We start from the raw sequence: 19,735 nt of genomic DNA on the forward strand, positions 1-19,735 counted from the left end.
ATAAACATCATCTCTTCGGCTCAACTTCTCTCATCCATTAGCTGTTTAGCATAAAAATGCCCTAGAGGGCTGTGTGCCCTCCTCTCCAGTTTCTGCATGCTAACCATAACCCCACCCCTCACCTACGCTCTCCCAGTGGACACCTGCTCCATTGCATGCATCAAGTGACTCTAAACTCCTCCCACCCCGACTCAGCCCCTCCCCATCCATGTACTTGGCTCCTCCCACCCCCGGTATGTTGACATTTGTTTTTACTGTATGCTCAAGTTGTTCTTGCATGAACATAATGAAAGTGTGTATTGATTGGGTTATAGATGCTTACTCAAAGTTATACAGATAATGGTGAGAAGTTCTGTGACACTTTTAACACTAAGCAGATCCGCTCTAAAGACTTTTTTTCTTTCAGAGATCCGCCTGAGGAAGCTGGTTGACGAGCGGGAGAACTTGATAGGACAGGTGAGTAAGGACATCCATCCATCCATAGTCTGTCACCCATTACGCTAGCTGAACTCTTCAACTGAATTGGCAATAGACCTACAGGCAAATAAAATGAAATTGTATTTGTCACATATGCTGAATACAACAAGCCCATGACCAACAATGCAGTTAAGAAAATAGAGTAAATAAAATATTTACTAAATAAACAAATTACATTTTTTTTTGTTTTTTTTTGTTAAAAGTAACACAATAAAATAACAATAATGAGGCTATATACAGGGGGTACCAGTACTGAGTCGGTGTGTGGGAGTACAGATTAGTCAAGGTAATTTCTACGTGTAGGTAGGGGTAAAGTGACTTTGCATAGATAATAAACGGTGAGTAGCTGCAGTGTAAAAACAGGGGGGGGTTAATGCAAATAGTCCAGGTGGCCATTTTGATTAATTTGTTCAGCAGTCTAATGGCTTGGGTGTAGAAGCTGTTAAAGAGCCTTTTGGACCAATACTTGGCGCTCCGGTACCGCTTGTCGTGCGGTAGCAGAGAGAACAGTCTGACTTGGGTGACTGGAGTCTTTAACCATTTTTGTGGCCATCCTCTGACACCGCCTAGTATATAGGTTCTGGATGGCAGGAAGCTTGGCTCCAGGGATGTACTGGGCCGTACGCACTACCCTCTGTAGCGTCTTACGGTCGGATGCTGAGAAGTTGCCACACGAGGCGGTGTCACGCTGCTCTCGATGGTGCAGCTATAGAACTTTGAGGATCTGGGAACCCATCGAATGGACCCCGTGATATGCAACTTTTCAGGGAAGTTAGGAACTAATATACACAGGCAGTTAGGAAAGCTAAGGCTAGCTTTTTCAAGCAGAAATTTGCATCCTCTAGCTCAAAAAAGTTCTGGGACACTGTAAAGTCCATGGAGAATAAGAGCACATCCTCCCAGCTGCCCACTGCACTGAGGTTAAGAAACACTGTCACAACCGATAAATCCACTATAATTGAGAATTTCAATAAGCATTTTTCTACGGCTGACCATGCTTTCCACCTGGCTACCCCTACCCCGGTCAACAGCCCTGCACTCCCAACAGCAACTCGCCCAAGACTCCCCCATTTCTCCTTCACCCAAATCCAGATAGCTGATGTTCTTAAAGAGCTGCAAAATCTGGACCCCTACAAATCAGCCGGGCTAGACAATCTGGACCCTCCCTTATTAAAATGATCTGCCGAAATTGTTGCAACCCCTATTACTAGCCTGTTCAACCTTTCTTTCGTATCGTCTGATGTTGCCAAAGATTGGAAAGCTGCCACAGTCAACCCCCTCTTCAAAGGGGGAGACACTCTAGACCCAAACTGCTACAGACCTATATCTATCCTACCCTGCCTTTCTAAGGTCTTCGAAAGCCAAGTTAACAAACAGATTACCGACCATTTCGAATCCCACCGTACCTTCTCCACTATGCAATCTGGTTTCAGTGCTGGTCATGGGTGCATCTCAGCCACACTCAAGGTCCTAAACGATATCATAACCGCCATCGTTAAGAGACATTACTGTGTAGCCGTATTTATCGACCTGGCCAAGGCTTTCGACTCTGTCAATCACCACATTCTTATTGGCAGACTCAACAGCCTTGGTTTCTCAAATGATTGCCTCGCCTGGTTCACCAACTACTTCTCTGATAGAGTTCAGTGTGTCAAATCGGAGGGCCTGTTGTCCGGACCTCTGGCAGTCTCTATGGGGGTGCCACAGGGTTCAATTCTCAGGCCGACTCTTCTCTGTATACATCAATGATGTCGCTCTTGCTGCTGGTGATTCTTTGATCCACTTCTACACAGACGACACTATTCTGTATACTTCTGGCCCTTCTTTGGACACTGTTAACTAACCTCCAGACGGGCTTCAATGCCATACAACACTCCTTCCCTGGCCTCCTGCTCTTAAATGCAAGTAAAACTAAATGCATGCTCTTCAACCGATCACTGCCTGCCCGTCCAGCATCACACCTCTGGACGGTTCTGACTTAGAATATGTGGACAATTACAAATGCCTAGGTGTTTGGCTAGACTGTAAACTCTCCTTCCAGACTCACATTAAGCTTCTCCAATCCAAAATTAAATCTAGAATCAGCTCCCTATTTTGCAACAAAGCATCCTTCACTCATGCTGCCAAACATACCCTCGTAAAACTGACCATCCTACCGATCCTCGACTTCGGCGATGTAATTTATAAAATAGCCTCCAACACTCTGCTCAACAAATTGGATGCAGTCTATCACAGTGCCATCTGTTTTGTCACCAAAGCCCCATATATTATCCACCACTGCGACCTGTACACTCGTTGGTTGGCCATCGCTTCATACTCGTCGCAAAACCCACTGGCTCCAGGTCATCTACAAGTCTCTGCTAGGTAAAGCCCCGCCTTATCTCAGCTCACTGGTCACCATAGCAGCACCCACCCGCTCCAGCAGGTATATCTCACTGGTCACCCCCAAAGCCAATTCCTCCTTTTGGCTGACTTTCCTTCCAGTTCTCTGCTGCCAATGACTGGAACGAACTGCAATAATCACTGAAGCTGGAGACTCATATCTCCCTCACTAGCTTTAAGCACCAGCTGTCAGAGCAGCTCACAGATCACTGCACCTGTACATAGCCCATCTATAAACAGCCCATCCAACTACCTCATCCCCATACTGTATTTATTTATCTTGCTCCTTCGCACCCCAGTATCTCTACTTGCACATTCATCTTCTGCACATCTACCATTCCAGTGTTTAATTGCTAAATTGTAATTACTTCGCCACCATGGCCTATTTATTGCCTTACCTCTCTTATCCTACCTCATTTGCACTCACTGTATAGAATTTTCTTTTTTCTACTGTATTATTGATTGTATGTTTGTTTATTCCATGTGTAACTCTGTTGTTGTATGTGTCAAACTGCTCTGCTTTATCTTGGCCAGGTCGCAGTTGTAAGTGAGAACTTGTTCTCAACTAGCCTACCTGGTTAAATAAAGGTTAAATAAAATAAAAATGACAAATCTTTCAAGTCAAGCGTTCATCCACCTCTGGCCTGCTCGCCTCCCTACCTCTGAGGAAGTACAGTTCCCGCTCAGCCCAGTCAAAACTGTTCGCTGCTCTGGCACCCCAATGGTGGAACAAACTCCCTCACGACGCCAGGTCAGCGGAGTCAATCACCACCTTCCGGAGACACCTGAAACCCCACCTCTTTAAGGAATACCTAGGATAGGATAAAGTAATCCTTCTAAACCCCCCCCCCTTAAAAGAGTTAGATGCACTATTGTAAAGTGGTTGTTCCACTGGATATCATAAGGTGAATGCACCAATTTGTAAGTCGCTCTGGATAAGAGCGTCTGCTAAATGACTTAAATGTAAATGTAAGTCTCCTGAGGGGGTAAAGGCGTTGTTGTGCCCTCTTCGCGACTTTCTTGGTGTGTTTAGACCATGATAGTTCGTTGGTGATGTGGACACCAAGGAACTTGAAACTCTCGACCCACTCGATGTGACTGGGGGCGTGTTCAGCCCTCCTTTTCCTGTAGTCCACGATCATCTCCTTTGTCTTGCTCACGTTGAAGGAGAGGTTTTTGTCCTGGCACCACACCGCCAGGTCTCTGACCACCTCCCTATAGGCTGTGTCATCGATGTCGGTGATCAGGCCTACCACTGCTGTGTCGTCAGCAAACTTGATGGTGTTGGAGTCGTGCTTGGCCACGCAGTCGTGGGTGAACAGGGAGTACAGGAGGGGACTAAGCACGCACCCCTGAGGGGCCCCTGTTTTGAGGATCAGCGTGGCAGATGTGTTGTTGCCTACCCTTACCACCTGGGGGCGGCCCGTCAGGAAGCCCAGGATCCAGTTGCGGAGGGAGGTGTTTAGTCCCAGGGTCCTTAGCTTAGTGATGCGCTTTGAGGGCACTATGTTGTTGAACGCTGAGCTGTATTCAATGAACAGCATTCTCACACAGCTGTTCCTTTTGTCCATGTGGGAAAGGGCAGTGTAGAGTGTGAGGTGAGATTGCGTAACTGTCCAAATAAATGAAGGTTCTAGTGGCTCTTTTATGATATGGGGTGCATTTTCCTGGCATGGTTTACAGTTGAAGTTGGAAGTTTACATACACCTTAGCCAAATAAATTTAAACTCAGTTTTTCACAATTCCTGACATTTAACCTTGTAAATATTCCCTGTCTTAGGTCAGTTAGGATCACCACTTTATTTTAAGAATGTGAAATGTCAGAATAATAGTAGAGATAATGATTTATTTAAGCTTTTATTTCTTTCATCACATTCCCAGTGTGTCAGAAGTTTACATACACTCAATTAGTAATTTGTAGCATTGCCTTTAAATTGTTTAACTTGGGTCAAACATTTTGGGTAGCCTTCCACAAGCTTCCCACAATAAGTTAGTATAAGTTTGTTAACAAGAAATTTGTGGAGTGGTTGAAAAAACATTTTTAATGACTTCAACCTAAGTGTATCTAAACTTCTGACTTCAACTGTAGGTCCACTCAACCCCTTAGATGGCAAGATAAACGGCAACAAATTCACAGCCATTCTGAGTGATCACCTTCAATCTATGGTGAATAATTTCTATGCTGATCGGTGTGGTTTCTTCCAGGATGACAATGCCCCCATCCACAGGGCACGAGTGGTCACTGAATGGTTTAATGAGCATGAAAATGATGTATGCCGTCTCAGTCACCAGATCTCAACACAATTGAACACTTATGGGTGATTCTGGAGCAGAGCATGAGACAGTGTTTTCTACCACCATCAACAAAACACCAAATGTGTATTTTCTCGTGGAAGATTAGTGTTGCAACCCTCCAATAGAGTTCCAGACACTTGTAGAATCTATGCCAAGGTGCAATAAAGCTGTTCTGGCGGCTCGTGGTGGCCCAATGCCCTAATAAGACAATTAATGTTGGTGTTTCCTTTATTTTGGCAGTTACCTGTATGTTTGTGTTGCTGTTTCCTGTAGTTGTTTTTATACAGCTACAATTTGAATAGGTTTTAACTGTCTGTCTGTCTATGTCCTGAATGTGGTCCTCCCTATAGGTGAAGAAACTGAAGGCCCAAGTAGAGCAGAAGAAACAGAGGAACGAGATTGAGGAGGACTCCAGCCCAGAGGGCGAGGTTCTGGAGAACGGCACAGACCCACACATACAAGACCTGCAGAGTAAGATTCACAGACACTGTAACGTGTTATGACTGAAATTAATAACTCAAGACAAAAATGTATGTTAGTCCTAACTGTTATTTTAATAGGATTCATATTCAGTATCTACCTCATTGGCACATCAGACCTTGTTTTCTTTTTTCCCACATTTGCAGGAGATGCCAGCAGGCAACTTAGTGACCTAAAGTTCAAACTTGTCAAATCGGAGCAGGAAGTGACAGCTTTGGAACAGAATGTAAGTGTACTGTCATTAACCTGGTTGATTGGAAAGAGATAATTATCACAGATCCAAGTACTGCTCATTTTACTCGTTATAGGCTGAGATTCTCATGTACTCTATCCAATCACCAATCTGCAGGTTACTAGGCTAGAGGGTCAGGTGACCCGCTACAAGGGTGCGTCGGAGAACGCAGAGAAAGTGGAGGATGAGTTGAAGTCTGAGAAACGCAAGCTGCAGAGAGAAGTATGGCCACCAGCTGTCAGTTATGTGGCTTAAATCAAGCTCCTATGCAGAGACCAGATGTCAGGGGTCTGCAATGTTCAGAACATTGCTTCTGAAATGGATAGAATTACATGGTCATGTGGAATAGAAGGGACTAGTTTCTCCCTCCTTTACCCGAAGTGTGCACTAATGGACTTCCCTGCATGGATTTAAAAGGATTGGACTAATCCCTTCAAATCTTAGGGGGAGTGAACAAGTGCACACTTGGGTTATAATGTACACAATTTGTGGTTTTGATTCATTGTTGATTTTGAATGAGTCTCTGAATAAAATCTAATGATTTTTTTTTTTCTATTCCTGGATGGCAGTTGCGGTCAGCGCTGGACAAGGTAGACGAACTTGAGTCGAACAACAGCCACCTCTCTAAACGGTTGGACAAGATGAAGGCCAACCGCTCCACGGCAACGACTCCCTAATGATGACCTGGCAGCATAACTCCGTCCCGATCCTGTCCGTCCACCAATGGCTGCCCACGTTGGAGGGAGTGTCCCGCCTTGCATTGGGCTTGCCTCTCCATCTGCTTCGCAACCTTATGAAAAAAAATTTACTTTAATTAACTTGAGTTATCCTAATCGCTAGCACACAGAACACAAACACGCGCAATGTGCCATTTTCTTAATGTCTTTGTTTTTGTTTGTTTTTCCAATGATGAGAATTCTTCATAGGTGTATATATGACACAGTAAATGACACACAGAAAGCCCTTACCAAGCACTAATTGGCGGGGAAGAGTAAGTCTGTATGTCTTATTTTCTGGGGGAAGGCGCTGCTCTGCACCAGAGAATTGTGGGAAATACGGTGCGACTAGGGGCGACTTGGGACTGGATTGGGTTCTTTGGACCGCGACTGGCTACTTGGGCTACATAACTTTGCTATCCCATCTACAGTGTACAGACTAACACTGAATGTCCCTCTGTCCGGGAACTATCCGCCGCCTCACTCAACCCCCTATGTTCACCTTTACTAAACAGAGACGACATGGCCCCAAGTCTCAGTGGACTGAACTGAACTGGGTTAACATGGTGTGCCGTGGATGTGAAAGCATTTTTTTGTGTGTATTTACATTTTTTTCCCTCTTATGCCCTGCATTTCTCTTATCTGTGTCCTAAAAGCCAAATTATGAGCACGTTTTCCCATGGTTGGGTGTATATGTTTGTCTCTTTTTGTGTTTACCTTTTGTCTCTTAAAGTGCAACTCCACCACTTTTCAACCTTGTTTTCATCATCTCATCACATTACCAGTGTCAACGGCGCATTTGTACATTTTGAAGAAAAAACATATACAGTTGAAGTCGGAAGTTTACATACACCTTACATTTACATTTAAGTCATTTAGCAGACGCTCTTATCCAGAGCGACTTACAAATTGGTGCATTCACCTTATGATATCCAGTGGAACAACCACTTTACAATAGTGCATCTAACTCTTTTAAGGGGGGGGGGGTTAGAAGGATTACTTTATCCTATCCTAGGTATTCCTTAAAGAGGTGGGGTTTCAGGTGTCTCCGGAAGGTGGTGATTGACTCCGCTGACCTGGCGTCTGTTCCACCATTGGGGTGCCAGAGCAGCGAAATAGCTAAATACATTTAAACTCAGTTTTTCACAATTCCTGTCTTAGGTCTGTAGGATCACCATTTTATTTTAAGAATGTGAAAAGTCAGAATAATAGTAGAGAATCAATTCTTTATTTCAGCTTTTATTTCTTTCATCACATTCCCAGTTGGTCAGAAGTTTACATACACTCAATTAGTATTTGGTAGCATTGCCTTTAAATTGTTTAACTTGGGTCAAACATTTTGGGTAGCCTTCCACAAGCTTCCCACAATAAGTTAGGTGAATTTTGGGCCATTCCTCCTGACAGAGCTGGTGTAACTGAGTCAGGTTCATAGGCCTCCTTGCTCGCACATGCTTTTTCAGTTCTGCCCACAAATTTTCAATAGGATTGAGGTCAGGGCTTTGTGATGGCCACTCCAATACCTTGACTTTGTTGTCCTTACGCCATTTTGCTACAACTTTGGAAGTATGCTTGGGGTCATTGTCCATTTGGCAGATGTATTTGCAACCAAGCTTTAACTTCCTGACTGATGTCTTGAGATGTTGCTTCAATATATCCACATAATTTTCCTGTCTCATGATGCCATCTATTTTGTGAAGTGCACCAGGCCCTCCTGCAGCAAAGCACCCCCACAACATAATGCTGCCACCCCTGTGCTTCACAGTAGGTCCTTCGGCATGCAAGGCTCCCCCTTTTTCCTCATAACATAATGGTCATTATGGCCAAACAGTTATATTTTTGTTTCATCAGACCAGAGGAAATTTCTCCAAAAAGTACGATCTTTGTCCCCATGTGCAGTTGCAAACCGTAGTTTGGCTTTTTTATGGCAGTTTTGGAGCAGTGGCTTCTTCCTTGCTGAGCGGCCTTTCAGGTTATGTCGATATAGGACTCGTTTCACTGTGAAGATAGATACTTTTGTACCCGTTTCCTCCAGCATCTTCACAAGGTTCTTTGCTGTTGTTCTGGGATTGATTTGCACTTTTCGCACCAAAGTATGTTCATCTCTCGGAGACAGAACGCGTCTCCTTCCTGAGCGGTATGACGGCTGCGTGGTCCCATGGTGTTTATACTTGCGTACTATTGTTTGTACAGATGAACGTCGTACCTTCAGGCGTTTGGAAATTGCTCCCAAGGATGAACCAGACTTGTGGAGGTCTACAATTCATTTTTCTGAGGTCTTGGCTGATTTCTTTGGAATTTCCCATGATGTCAAGCAAAGAGGCACTGAGTTTGAAGGTAGGCCTTGAAATACATCCACAGGTACTCCAATTGACGTAAATTAGCCTATCAGAAGCTTATAAAACCATGACATCCTTTTCTGGAATTTTCCAAGCTGTTTAAAGGCACAGTCTACTTAGTGTATGTAAACTTCTGACCCACTGGAATTGAAATACAGTGAAATAAGCTGTCTGTAAACAATTGTTGGAAAAATTACTTGTCATGCACAAAGTAGATGTCCTAACCAACTTGCCAAAACTATAGTTTGTTAACAAGAAATTTGTGGAGTGGTTGAAAAATGATTTTTAATGACTCCAACCTAAGTGTATGTAACTTCTGACTTCAACTGTATATAGAGTTAAAATTTCTACCCGATGACAAGTTATTACATTTTAAAAACAGTGATTTTCAAACAGAGTCGTGGGGAGCAAGAAAACACCCTACCTTCGGTTAGAAACTCGTTGGAGGTTTTGAAAATCAATGTTTTTTTACTTTTAATACTACCCTGTAATATCACATGGAAACATTATTTTAGGACCACAGGTCATAGAAAAGTGCTGTTTTCCCATATGGAGATAATGAGGTTGAAAAGTGGTAGAGTTGCCCTTTTAAGTCCAAGGGCTTGTGTAGTCGATAGGACACAGGAGGTTGTGTATGCATCCCACCTTCGCAAGCTACACCTTCTCTCTTACCACAATTGCTATAATCATTGTCTCACAAACAGAATGTACAGTATTTAACTTCACCTATGATTTCACCCGCTTTCTACTTCAGATGTATTCATTTTTCAATTCGTTTTTGGGGGGGGGGGGACAAAATAATAGAGTTGAAAGACCGATTTGTCTTTTGAATGTACCCAGATCATGTTTATTAGGCGCCAAATGGAATAAATGGCTCAAACAAGGAGGGACTACCTAGAAATGTCCAATAAGTTACGCTTATTATAGTTCTGTTGCCATTGGTTTGAAATGTTTTGCTACAGTGTGCAGGTGCCCTAATGAACACGACCCACGCGTTAGGTCCCAAACAGCCTGCCCAAATGAATGAACCAATCTACTACAGCCACAGCTATGAGTGAGCCTCGAAGCAGCCAATGACATGAAGACTCAGAGCAGCCTGCGTTACCCCCCCCCCCCCCAAATCAGGTAGAGCCTCACTGACGTTTGTCTCAAGCAATAATGTAAAAAGGCCACCTCACATAATCTTGCTTGTTGAGACATGCTGATGATGATGGTGATGAAGAAGACGACACAAATAAGGGGGAATGTTGATAGGATGAGCCTAAAACACACACTCTGGGGAGATGCTGCTTCACTGTTTACAAAGCTTTAAAATGTTTATGAAGACCTTAAGGAATTGTAATCGCTGTGCAATAAAATGTCCAACCATGCTGTACCGGCAGTTGAGTGTTTAAATCAAATCATTGCAGGAAATTAGCTGTAAAACTGCAACATTTTCTCTACACCCTTGTTCTTGCCATAGGGGTCCTTCTTGTTGCAACCTTCTGTAGGCAGGTGGCACCAGAAAATGTTGACACCCATGCAAAACTGTAACGCCATGGTGTTAGGAAACCACAGGTCTAAGGGAGAAACGGGGGGGCAATATTGAACTGATGTAACTCATGTACAGTAACTGCACACTTCTGTTTACAGTGTAAATTCTGGTAATTACAGTAAATTCCATACTATTTAGTATTGGGGACAAATTTAATTCAATTTGTTTGACTTGTGTGTAATCAGAATTAAGGGCTCTATTCAATCCACATAGCAGAAGTTCAGCTTTACAGAGTGATTGCAATTTAAAGCAATGTTCCCGCTTTAGTTTAGCCCGCATTCACGGTAAACACTGCATATGTCTGCTCAATCAGAAATGACCTTTACATTTCTAGTACAGAGTCTGTAACTCTTCAGCTTTACAGATTTGAATAGAGCCCTTCATTTCATCACCCAGTCTGCCCATACCAGCGATGGCGAAAAAAAGTCTCTAGGTTCTAGTACACTAGTACCACCAAGCCTTCACAAACTCTGGAAACCACCCCAGGTCTGAACAGTCTGACCAGACCCTCAGATTTGTCACCTGACACTAAGTTAGATGTGAAAGTCAATAGACAGGTATGTACATGTAGAGAATTTGCTTTCGTTACTGTGGAAGTATTATGCCATTTTCCTGACACAAGGAGATACAATCTCCCTCCAGGGGTCTCACCCGTCAGGTAGAGGTGCAATGTATCCTGGGGGCTGTAGAGCACCACACGCTTCCTCCCCGTTACCTGGGCCAGCAGGTTGTCCATCCCCTGACCACGGGGAAAGACGGGAGGACACCACAGACTAGAGAGATTGAGTAACTTTGAAGTATCCTATAAGGGATCATCCTATAAAATTTAACTACTATTTAACTACTTTGCATATATGAAACAAACAGACGATCATAATATCAGTCAAAAATATTGAATTCCCAGTTTATGCTTCAAAACTAACTATTTGACTCAAAATTCCATGACGTAGAGTTAGGCATTGTTGGCAGAATAGATAGATGCAGTTCATATAATTCACCAATACATTTCTTGGTAGTCAAAATATATTGTTATCGGATTGTAAATCACAGCTGGCCTGGTACATTGTTTGCTGCCACAACCATTCTGGATGCACTTTCAGTTTCAATGACTGAAAATGGACGACTCTAACTAAGGCTGGGAATGTCAATACAATCAAACTAGCAAGGGAAAACGCTATATACAGCATCCTATGTACATAAGTGGACATTAAAGGGAAATATTTTTTCAAATAAAACCATTGCCAGTTTGGGTCGTAGTTACATGTTTTTTTTTGTATATATAAATAGGCTATGTCTGGCCTGCGAATTCACTGTGTTTTTTCAATATGGTCCGTGCGCTGATTGAGTTTGACACCCCTGGTCTTGCGTATTTATGTAGCTAGCTATTTATTTAGCAAGCTAAAAACATGGAGCCTAACGTTAGCTAGCTAGCTGCTGGGAGGATGTCATGTCATTGGAGGAGTGTGTGAATGAACAGCTTTTCCCTATCTTTTTTCATTTCATTTGGTTAGCTACCAAGAAATGGGGATCGCTTGCTAGCTGGCTAGCTATGCTGAACTTGAATGACTTAAGTAAGCATATCTCTTATCTTGACAAAGGATAAAATGCTCACTAACAGGGATGTAAGCAAATTTTTGCACAAAATTTTAGAGAAATAAGCTTTTGTGCGTATGGAACATTTCTAGGATATTTTATTTCAGCTCATGATACATGCGAACAACACTTTACATGTTGCGTTTATATTTTTGTTCAGTATAGGTTGTCCAATCGTCAATACAGCTGCTATCAAAAGCGGCAATAGTTCCAATATATCCCGAAATGTTTATTCAGGTAAAGGTTTTCACAATCACTTTCATGCAAAGTCATTCTGTGCTTTTTCACTTGACACACGCATCCCTCTCCCTAGAATAGACAGTGCATTCTGACGTTGCATGCATCGGGTGCACATCGGTAAGATGCAGGTTCAATCTTGTCGCCAATTTGTCGTGTTTGTACCCTCATAAACACATCTACATGAAACAAATAAGACTCTGAGTAGTTTTTTTATGTGGCCGTGTAATCCTTGCTTCAATGACACACACAATAGATAAATAATTCTGAAAATCACTCCTCTGTAGCTATGGCTACTACGGCAAACTGGAAAACCATGCTTGATCAGCTGAGCAAATTTGCTCCAGCCAGCAGTCTAGCACAAGCTTGTTTGAATGGCCATATGGTAGCTAGTTTGCCAGCTTGTTGATGAAGGTGTACGGCACCAAAGATATGAGACTGTTCCCAGAAATCTAAATGTATCGGAGTCTGTGCCTCGCTACTTTGTAACATTTGGCCAATGCAATAATGTCGAAGATGGCAGTCATCTGTGCTGTAGAACTCAGCACACTAATCAAGGCAGAACAGATAATGATAACGAATTTGTGTAACGGTCGTTCTCCTCCTCTTCGTCTGAAGAGGAGGAGTAGGGATTGGACCAAAGTGCAGCGTGATAGTTTGACATAATGATTTATTTAAATGAAAGAACGAAACACGAAAACACTTTAACAAACTACAAAACAAATAAACGATGTAGACAGACCTGACTTGAGAACTTACAAACTACGAAGAACGCACGAACAGGAACAGACTACATACACGAACGACAAACGAAACAGTCCCGTGTGGTAGACATACAGACACGGAAGACAACCACCCACAAACAAACAGTGAGAACACCCTACCTTAATATGGTTCTCAATCAGAGGAAACGTCAAACACCTGCCTCTAATTGAGAACCATATCAGGCAACACATTAACCCCAACATAGAAACACAAAACATAGACTACCCACCCAGCTCACGTCCTGACCAACTAAACAAAGTTAAACAAAGGAAAAATAAGGTCAGGAACGTGACAATTTGTTTATTAGCTAGAACTTCACTACTTGTTGAAAACGGCCAGCTTCAGTCAGCTGATTCTAGCCATCCCTTCTGGTTAGTTCTAGTCAGGCAGCTTAGTCTCCCATTCAGAGGACCATCACTTTTGTTAGTGTCTTATTGGTCAAGGTCATGGCAAAAACGTATCACCACATCTCCAAAAAATATATCACCACATCTCCTTCAGCTTATCAAATCAAATGTTATTTGTCACATACACATGGTTAGCAGATTAATGCGACTCTAGTGAAATGCTTGTGCTTCTAGTTCCGACAGTACAATAACATCTAACAAGTAATCTAACAATTCCCCAACAACTACCTAATACACACAAATCTAAAGGGGTGAATGAGAAAATGTACATGTAAGTATATGGATGAGCGATGGCCGAGTGGCATAGGCAAGGTGCAATAGATGGTCTAAAATACAGTATATACATGTGATATGAGTAATGTAACATAAGTGAACATTATTAAAGTGGCATCATTTGGAATGGCATTGTATAAAGTGACTTGTGATCCATTTATTAAAGTGGCCAGTGATTGGGTCTCAATGTAGGCAGCAGCCTCTCTGCGATAGTGTTTGCTGTTTAGCAGTCTGATGGCCTTGAGATAGAAGCTGTTTTTCAGTCTCTCAGTCCCAGCTTTGATGTACCTGTACTGACCTCGCCTTCTGGATGGTAGCGATGTGAACAGGCAGTGGCTCGGGTGGTTGATGTCCTTGATGATCTTTTTGGCCTTCCTGTGACATTGGGTGCTGTAGGTGTCATGTAGGGCAGGTAGTTTTCCCCCGGTGATGCATTGTGCAGACCGCACCACCCTCTGGAGAGCCTTGCGGTTGAAGGCGGTGCAGTTGCTGTACCAGGCTGTGATACAGCCTGACATGATGCTCTCGATTGTGCATCTGTAAAAGTTTGGCAGAGGTTTGGGTGATAAGACAAATTTCTTCAGCCTCCTGAGGTTGAAGAGGCGCCATTGCGCACTGTGTGGGTGGCCCATTTCAGTTTGTTTGTGTTCGCCGAGGAACTTAACTTTCCACCTTCTCCACTGCTGTACTTTCGATGTGGATAGGGGGGTGCTCCCTCTGCTGTTTCCTGAAGTCCACGATTATCTCCTTTGTTTTGTTGACGTTGAGTGAGAGGTTGTTTTCCTAACACCACACTCCGAGTGCCCTTACCTCCTTCCTCCTGTAGGCTGTCTCGTTGTTGTTGGTAATCAAGCCCACTACTGTTGTGTCGTCTGCAAACTTGATGATTGAGTTGGAGGTGTGCATGGCCACGCAGTCGTGGGTGAACAGGGAGTAAAGGAGGGGGATGAGCACACACCCTTGTGGGGCCCCAGGGTCAGCGAAGTGGAGGTGTTGTTTCCTACCTTCACCGCCTGGGGGCAGCCCGTCAGAAATTCCAGGACCGAATTGCACAGGGCGGGGTTGAGACCCAGGGCCTCTACCTTAAAGATGAGCTTGGAGGGTACTATGGTGTTGAATGCTGAGCTGCAGCCAATGAACAGCATGCTTACATAGGTATTCCTCTTGTCCAGATAGGGCAGTGTGATGGTGATTGCGTTGTCTGTAGACCTATTGGGGCGGTATGCAAACTGAAGTGGGTCTAGGGTGGCCGGTAAGGTGGAGGTGATATGATCCTTGACTAGTCTCTCATAGCACTTCATGATGACAGAAGTGAGTGCTACAGGGCGGTAGTCATTTAGTTCAGTTAACTTTGCCTTCTTGGGTACATGAAAAATGGTAGCCATCTTGAAGCATGTGGGGACAGCAGACTGGGATAGGGAATGATTGAATATGTCCTTAAACCCACCAGCCAGCTGGTCTGCGCATGCTCTGAGATTGCGGCCGGGGGTGCCGTCTGGGCCAACAGCCTTGCGAGGGGGGCGTAGTCCTTGTTAGTGGGCCGCAACTGTGGCACTGTATTATCCTCAAAGCGGGCAAAGAAGGTGTTTAGTTTGTCTGGAAGCGTGACGTCGGTGTCCATGACGTGGCTGGTTTTCTTTTTGTAGTCCGTGATTTCCTGTAGACCCTGCCACGTACATCTCGTGTCTGAACCGTTGAATTGCTACTCCACATTGTTCTTGTTTTGGCATTTCGCTTGTTTGATTGCCTTGCGGAGGGAATAACTACACTGTTTATATTCGGTCATTATCCCAGACCTCTTTCTATGGTTAAATGTGGTGGATCGAGCTTTCAGTTTTGTGCGAATGCCACCATCCATCCACGGTTTCTGGTTTGGGTAAGTTTCAATAGTCACAGTGGGTACAACATCTCCAATGCACTTCTTTATAAATGCACTCACTGTGTTAGCGTATAGGTCGATGTTGTTCTCTGAGGCTGACCGGAACATATTCCAGTCCGCGTGATCAAAACAATCTTGAAGCGTGGCTTCCGATTGGTCAGACCAGCATTGAATGGTTCTCATCACTGGTACATCCTGTTTGAGTTTCTGTCTATAAGACGATAGGAGCAAGATGGAGTCGTGGTCAGATTTGCTGAAGGGAGGTCGAGGGAGGGCTTTGTATGCATCGCGGAAGTTAGAGTAGCAGTGGTCGAGGGTATTGCCCATGCACGTAGTGCAATCAATATGCTGGTAGAATTTAGGTAGCCTTGTCCTCAAATTTGCTTTGTTAAAATCCCCAGTTTGCATATAGTCCAGTGAAGTTCCTTGACGGCCGTCTTGGTGTCTGCTTGAGGGGGAATGTACACAGCTGTGACTATAACTGACGAGAATTCTCTTGGTAGGTAAAATGGCCGGCATTTGATTGCAAGGAATTCTAGATCGGGTGAGCAGAAGGACTTGAGTTCCCGTATGTTGTTATGATTACACCATGAGTCGTTAATCATGAAGCATTCACCCCCCCGCCCTGAGTGAGAGAAAGTTATGTGAGTTAAGAGTTTACTAGATGAATGAAAAGTGACGATCCATTCAGACCAGACTTACTGATTGAACTTTCGTAACTACGTTCCTGTGGGCGAAAAACAGCTTGTTGATGAGAGGTCGAAGGAGAAGGGCAAGAATCGTGCAAGCTAACAGGCGGGCCACAAACAGGCAAATAACAGCACAGTACAACAGTGGTGTGAAGAACGGCATCTTGGAACGCACAACTCGTCAGTTCTTGTCACGGATGAACTATTGCAGCAGACGACCACACCGGCTTCCACTCCCATTAGCTAAAAATAAGAAGAAGCGGCTCCAGCGGGCACGCTGTCACCAGCACTGGACAATTGAGGAGTGGAAAAACATTGCCTGGTCAGACACATCCCGGTACCTGTTGCGTCATGCTGATGGCAGAATCAGGATTTGGAGTAAGCAGCACGAGTCCATGGCCCCATCCTGCCTGGAGTCAACGGTACAGGCTGGTGGCGATGGTGTAACGGTGTGGGGAATGTTTAGGTCCCTTGATACAACGTGTGCAAAGCTGTCATCAAGGCAAAGGGTGGCTATTTGAAGAATCTCAAATCTAAAATATAATTTGATTTGTTTAACACTTTTTTTGGTTACTACATGATTCCATATGTGTTATTTAATAGTTTTGATGTCTTCACTATTATGCTACAATGTAGAAAATAGTAAAAATAAAGAAGAAATCCTGGAATGAATAGGTGTGTCCAAACTTTTGACTAGTACTATATACAGTATATATACCCCCCTTTTCTCCCCAATTTCGATCTTGTCTCATCGCTGCAACTCCACCACCGTGCTCGGGAGGCGAAGGTTGCGTCATGCGTCCTCCGAAACACGACCCGCCAAACCACGCTTCTTAACACCCGCCTGCTTAACCCGGAAGCCACACCAATGTGTTGGAGTAAACACCGTTCACCTGACAACCGAGGTCCCGCCACAAGGAGTCGCTAGAGCGCAATGAGACAAATAAAGCCTCCCTGCCAAACCCTCCTCTAACCCGGACACGCTGGGCTAATTGTGCGCGTGATCGAAACGGGGACTGTAATGACGCCTCTAGCACTGCGATGCAGTGCCTTAGACCGCTGTGTCACTCAAGAGGATCCGTATGTTCCCTCTTATGAAATTATATTTGACAGTTTGTCATGAGTTTATTCAGGAACAAGAATGGTTTCCATGAATGTTTATCGATATCCTTTAATGTAAAAAGGGGATATGTATACTGAACAAAAATATAGAAGCAACATGAAACAATTATGACGATTTTACTGAGTTCATATAAGGAAATCAGTACATTTTAAATAAATAAATTAGGCCCTAATCTATGGATTTCACATGACCGGGCAGGGGCGCAACCATGGGTCGGCCTGGGAGGGCATAGGCCCACCCACTTGGGAGCCTGGCCCATCCATTGAGGAGCCAGGCCCAGCCAATCAGAATGAGGTTTTACCCACAAAATAGTTTTATTACAGACAGAAATATTCAGTTTTATCAGCTGTCCAGGTGGCTGGTCTCAGTTGATCCCGCAGGTAAAGATGTCGGATGTGGAGGTCTCGGGCTGGCATGGTTACACGTGGTCTGCGGTTGTGAGGACGGTTGGACATACTGCCAAATTCACATTCAAATTAACATTCAATTCCCTGGCAACAGCTCTGGTGGACATTCCTGAAGTCAGCATTCCAATTGCACGCTCCCTCAACTTGAGACATCTGTGGCATTGTGTTGTGTGACAAAACTGCACACTTTAGAGTGGCCTTTTATTGTCCCCAGCACAAGTTGCAGCTGTGTAGTGATAGTGCTGTTTAATCACGTTCTTGATATGCCACACCTGTCAGGTGGATGGATTATCTTGGCAAAGGAGAAATGTTCACTAACAGCAATGTAAACAAATTTGTGCACAACAATTTTGAGAAATAAGCTTTTCTGTACGTATGGAACATTTCTGGTATCTTTTATTTCAGCTCATGAAACATGGAACCAACAGTTTACATGTTGGGTTCATATTTTTGTTCAGTATAGTATATAGTATTGTGCACGTATACTACCAGTGACAAGCACATAGTAATACAGGGTTGTCATGCAGTCTGAAAGTAGTTCCGGTCTTGAAGCTACTGATGAGTTCAACCAGAGATATAATGACAAGATGGCCTTGTCTCCCATCCTAACAATGGGAGTCGTTGTCCCAAAGGCAGGAAGGCAGGTGGTATGGTTATCAGTCTATCGCAGGGGTCTTCAACCTTTTCTTGCCCAGGGACCCCCGCCCATCAAACCGGTGATCCAGGGACCCCAATCATATGTTAGCAAAAAACAATGTGCATGTCTTATCATCAGGTGAATGATAATGGCAAGGAGAAGTAATCAACATTTTCTAATGAATAGTTTTTCATTATTTTGACCTCTGGACATTATAATTGATAGAGTGAGTGTAAACTATAACGTAGCCAATTACCTAGAAAGGTAATCCCAAACACATTTTTGCTAATTGTGGCTGTTTAGCTCATTAAAGAAAGGTTAGCCATGTTTTGGAAAAAAATGTATGTCCAAGTCAAGAAAGCTTATACCAGCAGCCAACGGCACTTGCCGCGCCTGGAAATCGTTCGGTGCTTTTTCAAAGCTTATGTCAAATACTGCAGTGATTGTAAATCAATCAATCAATCAATCAATCAATCACATGTATTTATTTATAAAACTCATTTTTGATGTAATCAAATGTGTTTATAAAGCCCTTTTTACATCAATAGATGTCAAAGTGCTTATACAGAAACCAAGCCTAAAACCCCAGAGCAAGCAATGCAGATGTAGAAGCAAGGTGGCTATGAAAACTCCCTAGAAAGGCAGGAACATAGGAAGAAACCTAGAGAGGAACCAGGCTGAGAGGTGACCAGTCCTCTTCTGGCTGTGCCGGGTGGAGATTATAAGAGTACATGGCTAATAAGGCCAGATCGTTCTTCAAGATGTTCAAACGTTCATAGGTGACCAGCAGGGTCAAATAATAATCACAGTGGTTATTTTTTAAATATTTAACCTTTATTTAACTATGCAAATTCTTATTTACAATGACGGCCTCCCCGGCCAAACCCTAACCCGGACGACGCTGGGCCAATTGTGCGCTGCCCTATGGGACTCCTAATCACGGCCGGTGGTAGTATAGCCTGGAATCGAACCAGGGTCTGTAGTGACACCTCTAGCACTGAGATGCAGTGCCTTAGACTGCTGTGCCACTCGGTAGCACCAAGGCGGGAAGGCAAACTAGGGTTATAGAGGGTGAAAAAGTTCAGCACCTCAGGAGTAAATGTCAGTTGTCTTTTCATAGCCGAGCGTTCTGACGTCGAGACAGCAGGTGCAGGGGAGAGAGAGAGGGTCGAAACAGCAGGTCCGTGACAAGGTAGCACGACCGGTGAACTGGTCAGGGCAGAAAAATAGAAACTGGATCAGCAGCACAACCGTGTGGACTGGGGACGTGGAC

General features: G+C 43.9%; 1 protein-coding gene across 2 annotated transcripts in view; it reads left to right on the forward strand.

Annotated features, from left to right (window-relative positions):
• LOC139538307 (leucine-rich repeat flightless-interacting protein 2-like) overlaps positions 1–10,291 on the forward strand; it is a 90,440-nt gene extending 80,149 nt beyond the window's left edge. For both annotated transcript variants that reach the window (XM_071340200.1, XM_071340199.1), the window contains 5 exons: positions 407–456; positions 5,505–5,625; positions 5,781–5,860; positions 5,984–6,088; positions 6,436–10,291. In XM_071340200.1, coding sequence (XP_071196301.1) covers positions 407–456; positions 5,505–5,625; positions 5,781–5,860; positions 5,984–6,088; positions 6,436–6,543 — 464 coding nt within the window. In that variant the 3' untranslated portion in view covers positions 6,544–10,291. The remainder of the gene's footprint in view (positions 1–406; positions 457–5,504; positions 5,626–5,780; positions 5,861–5,983; positions 6,089–6,435) is intronic.
• Positions 10,292–19,735: the final 9,444 nt, after the last annotated feature.

Source organism: Salvelinus alpinus, chromosome 14 (genome assembly GCF_045679555.1).
Source record: "Salvelinus alpinus chromosome 14, SLU_Salpinus.1, whole genome shotgun sequence".
Lineage (NCBI taxonomy): Eukaryota > Metazoa > Chordata > Actinopteri > Salmoniformes > Salmonidae > Salvelinus > Salvelinus alpinus.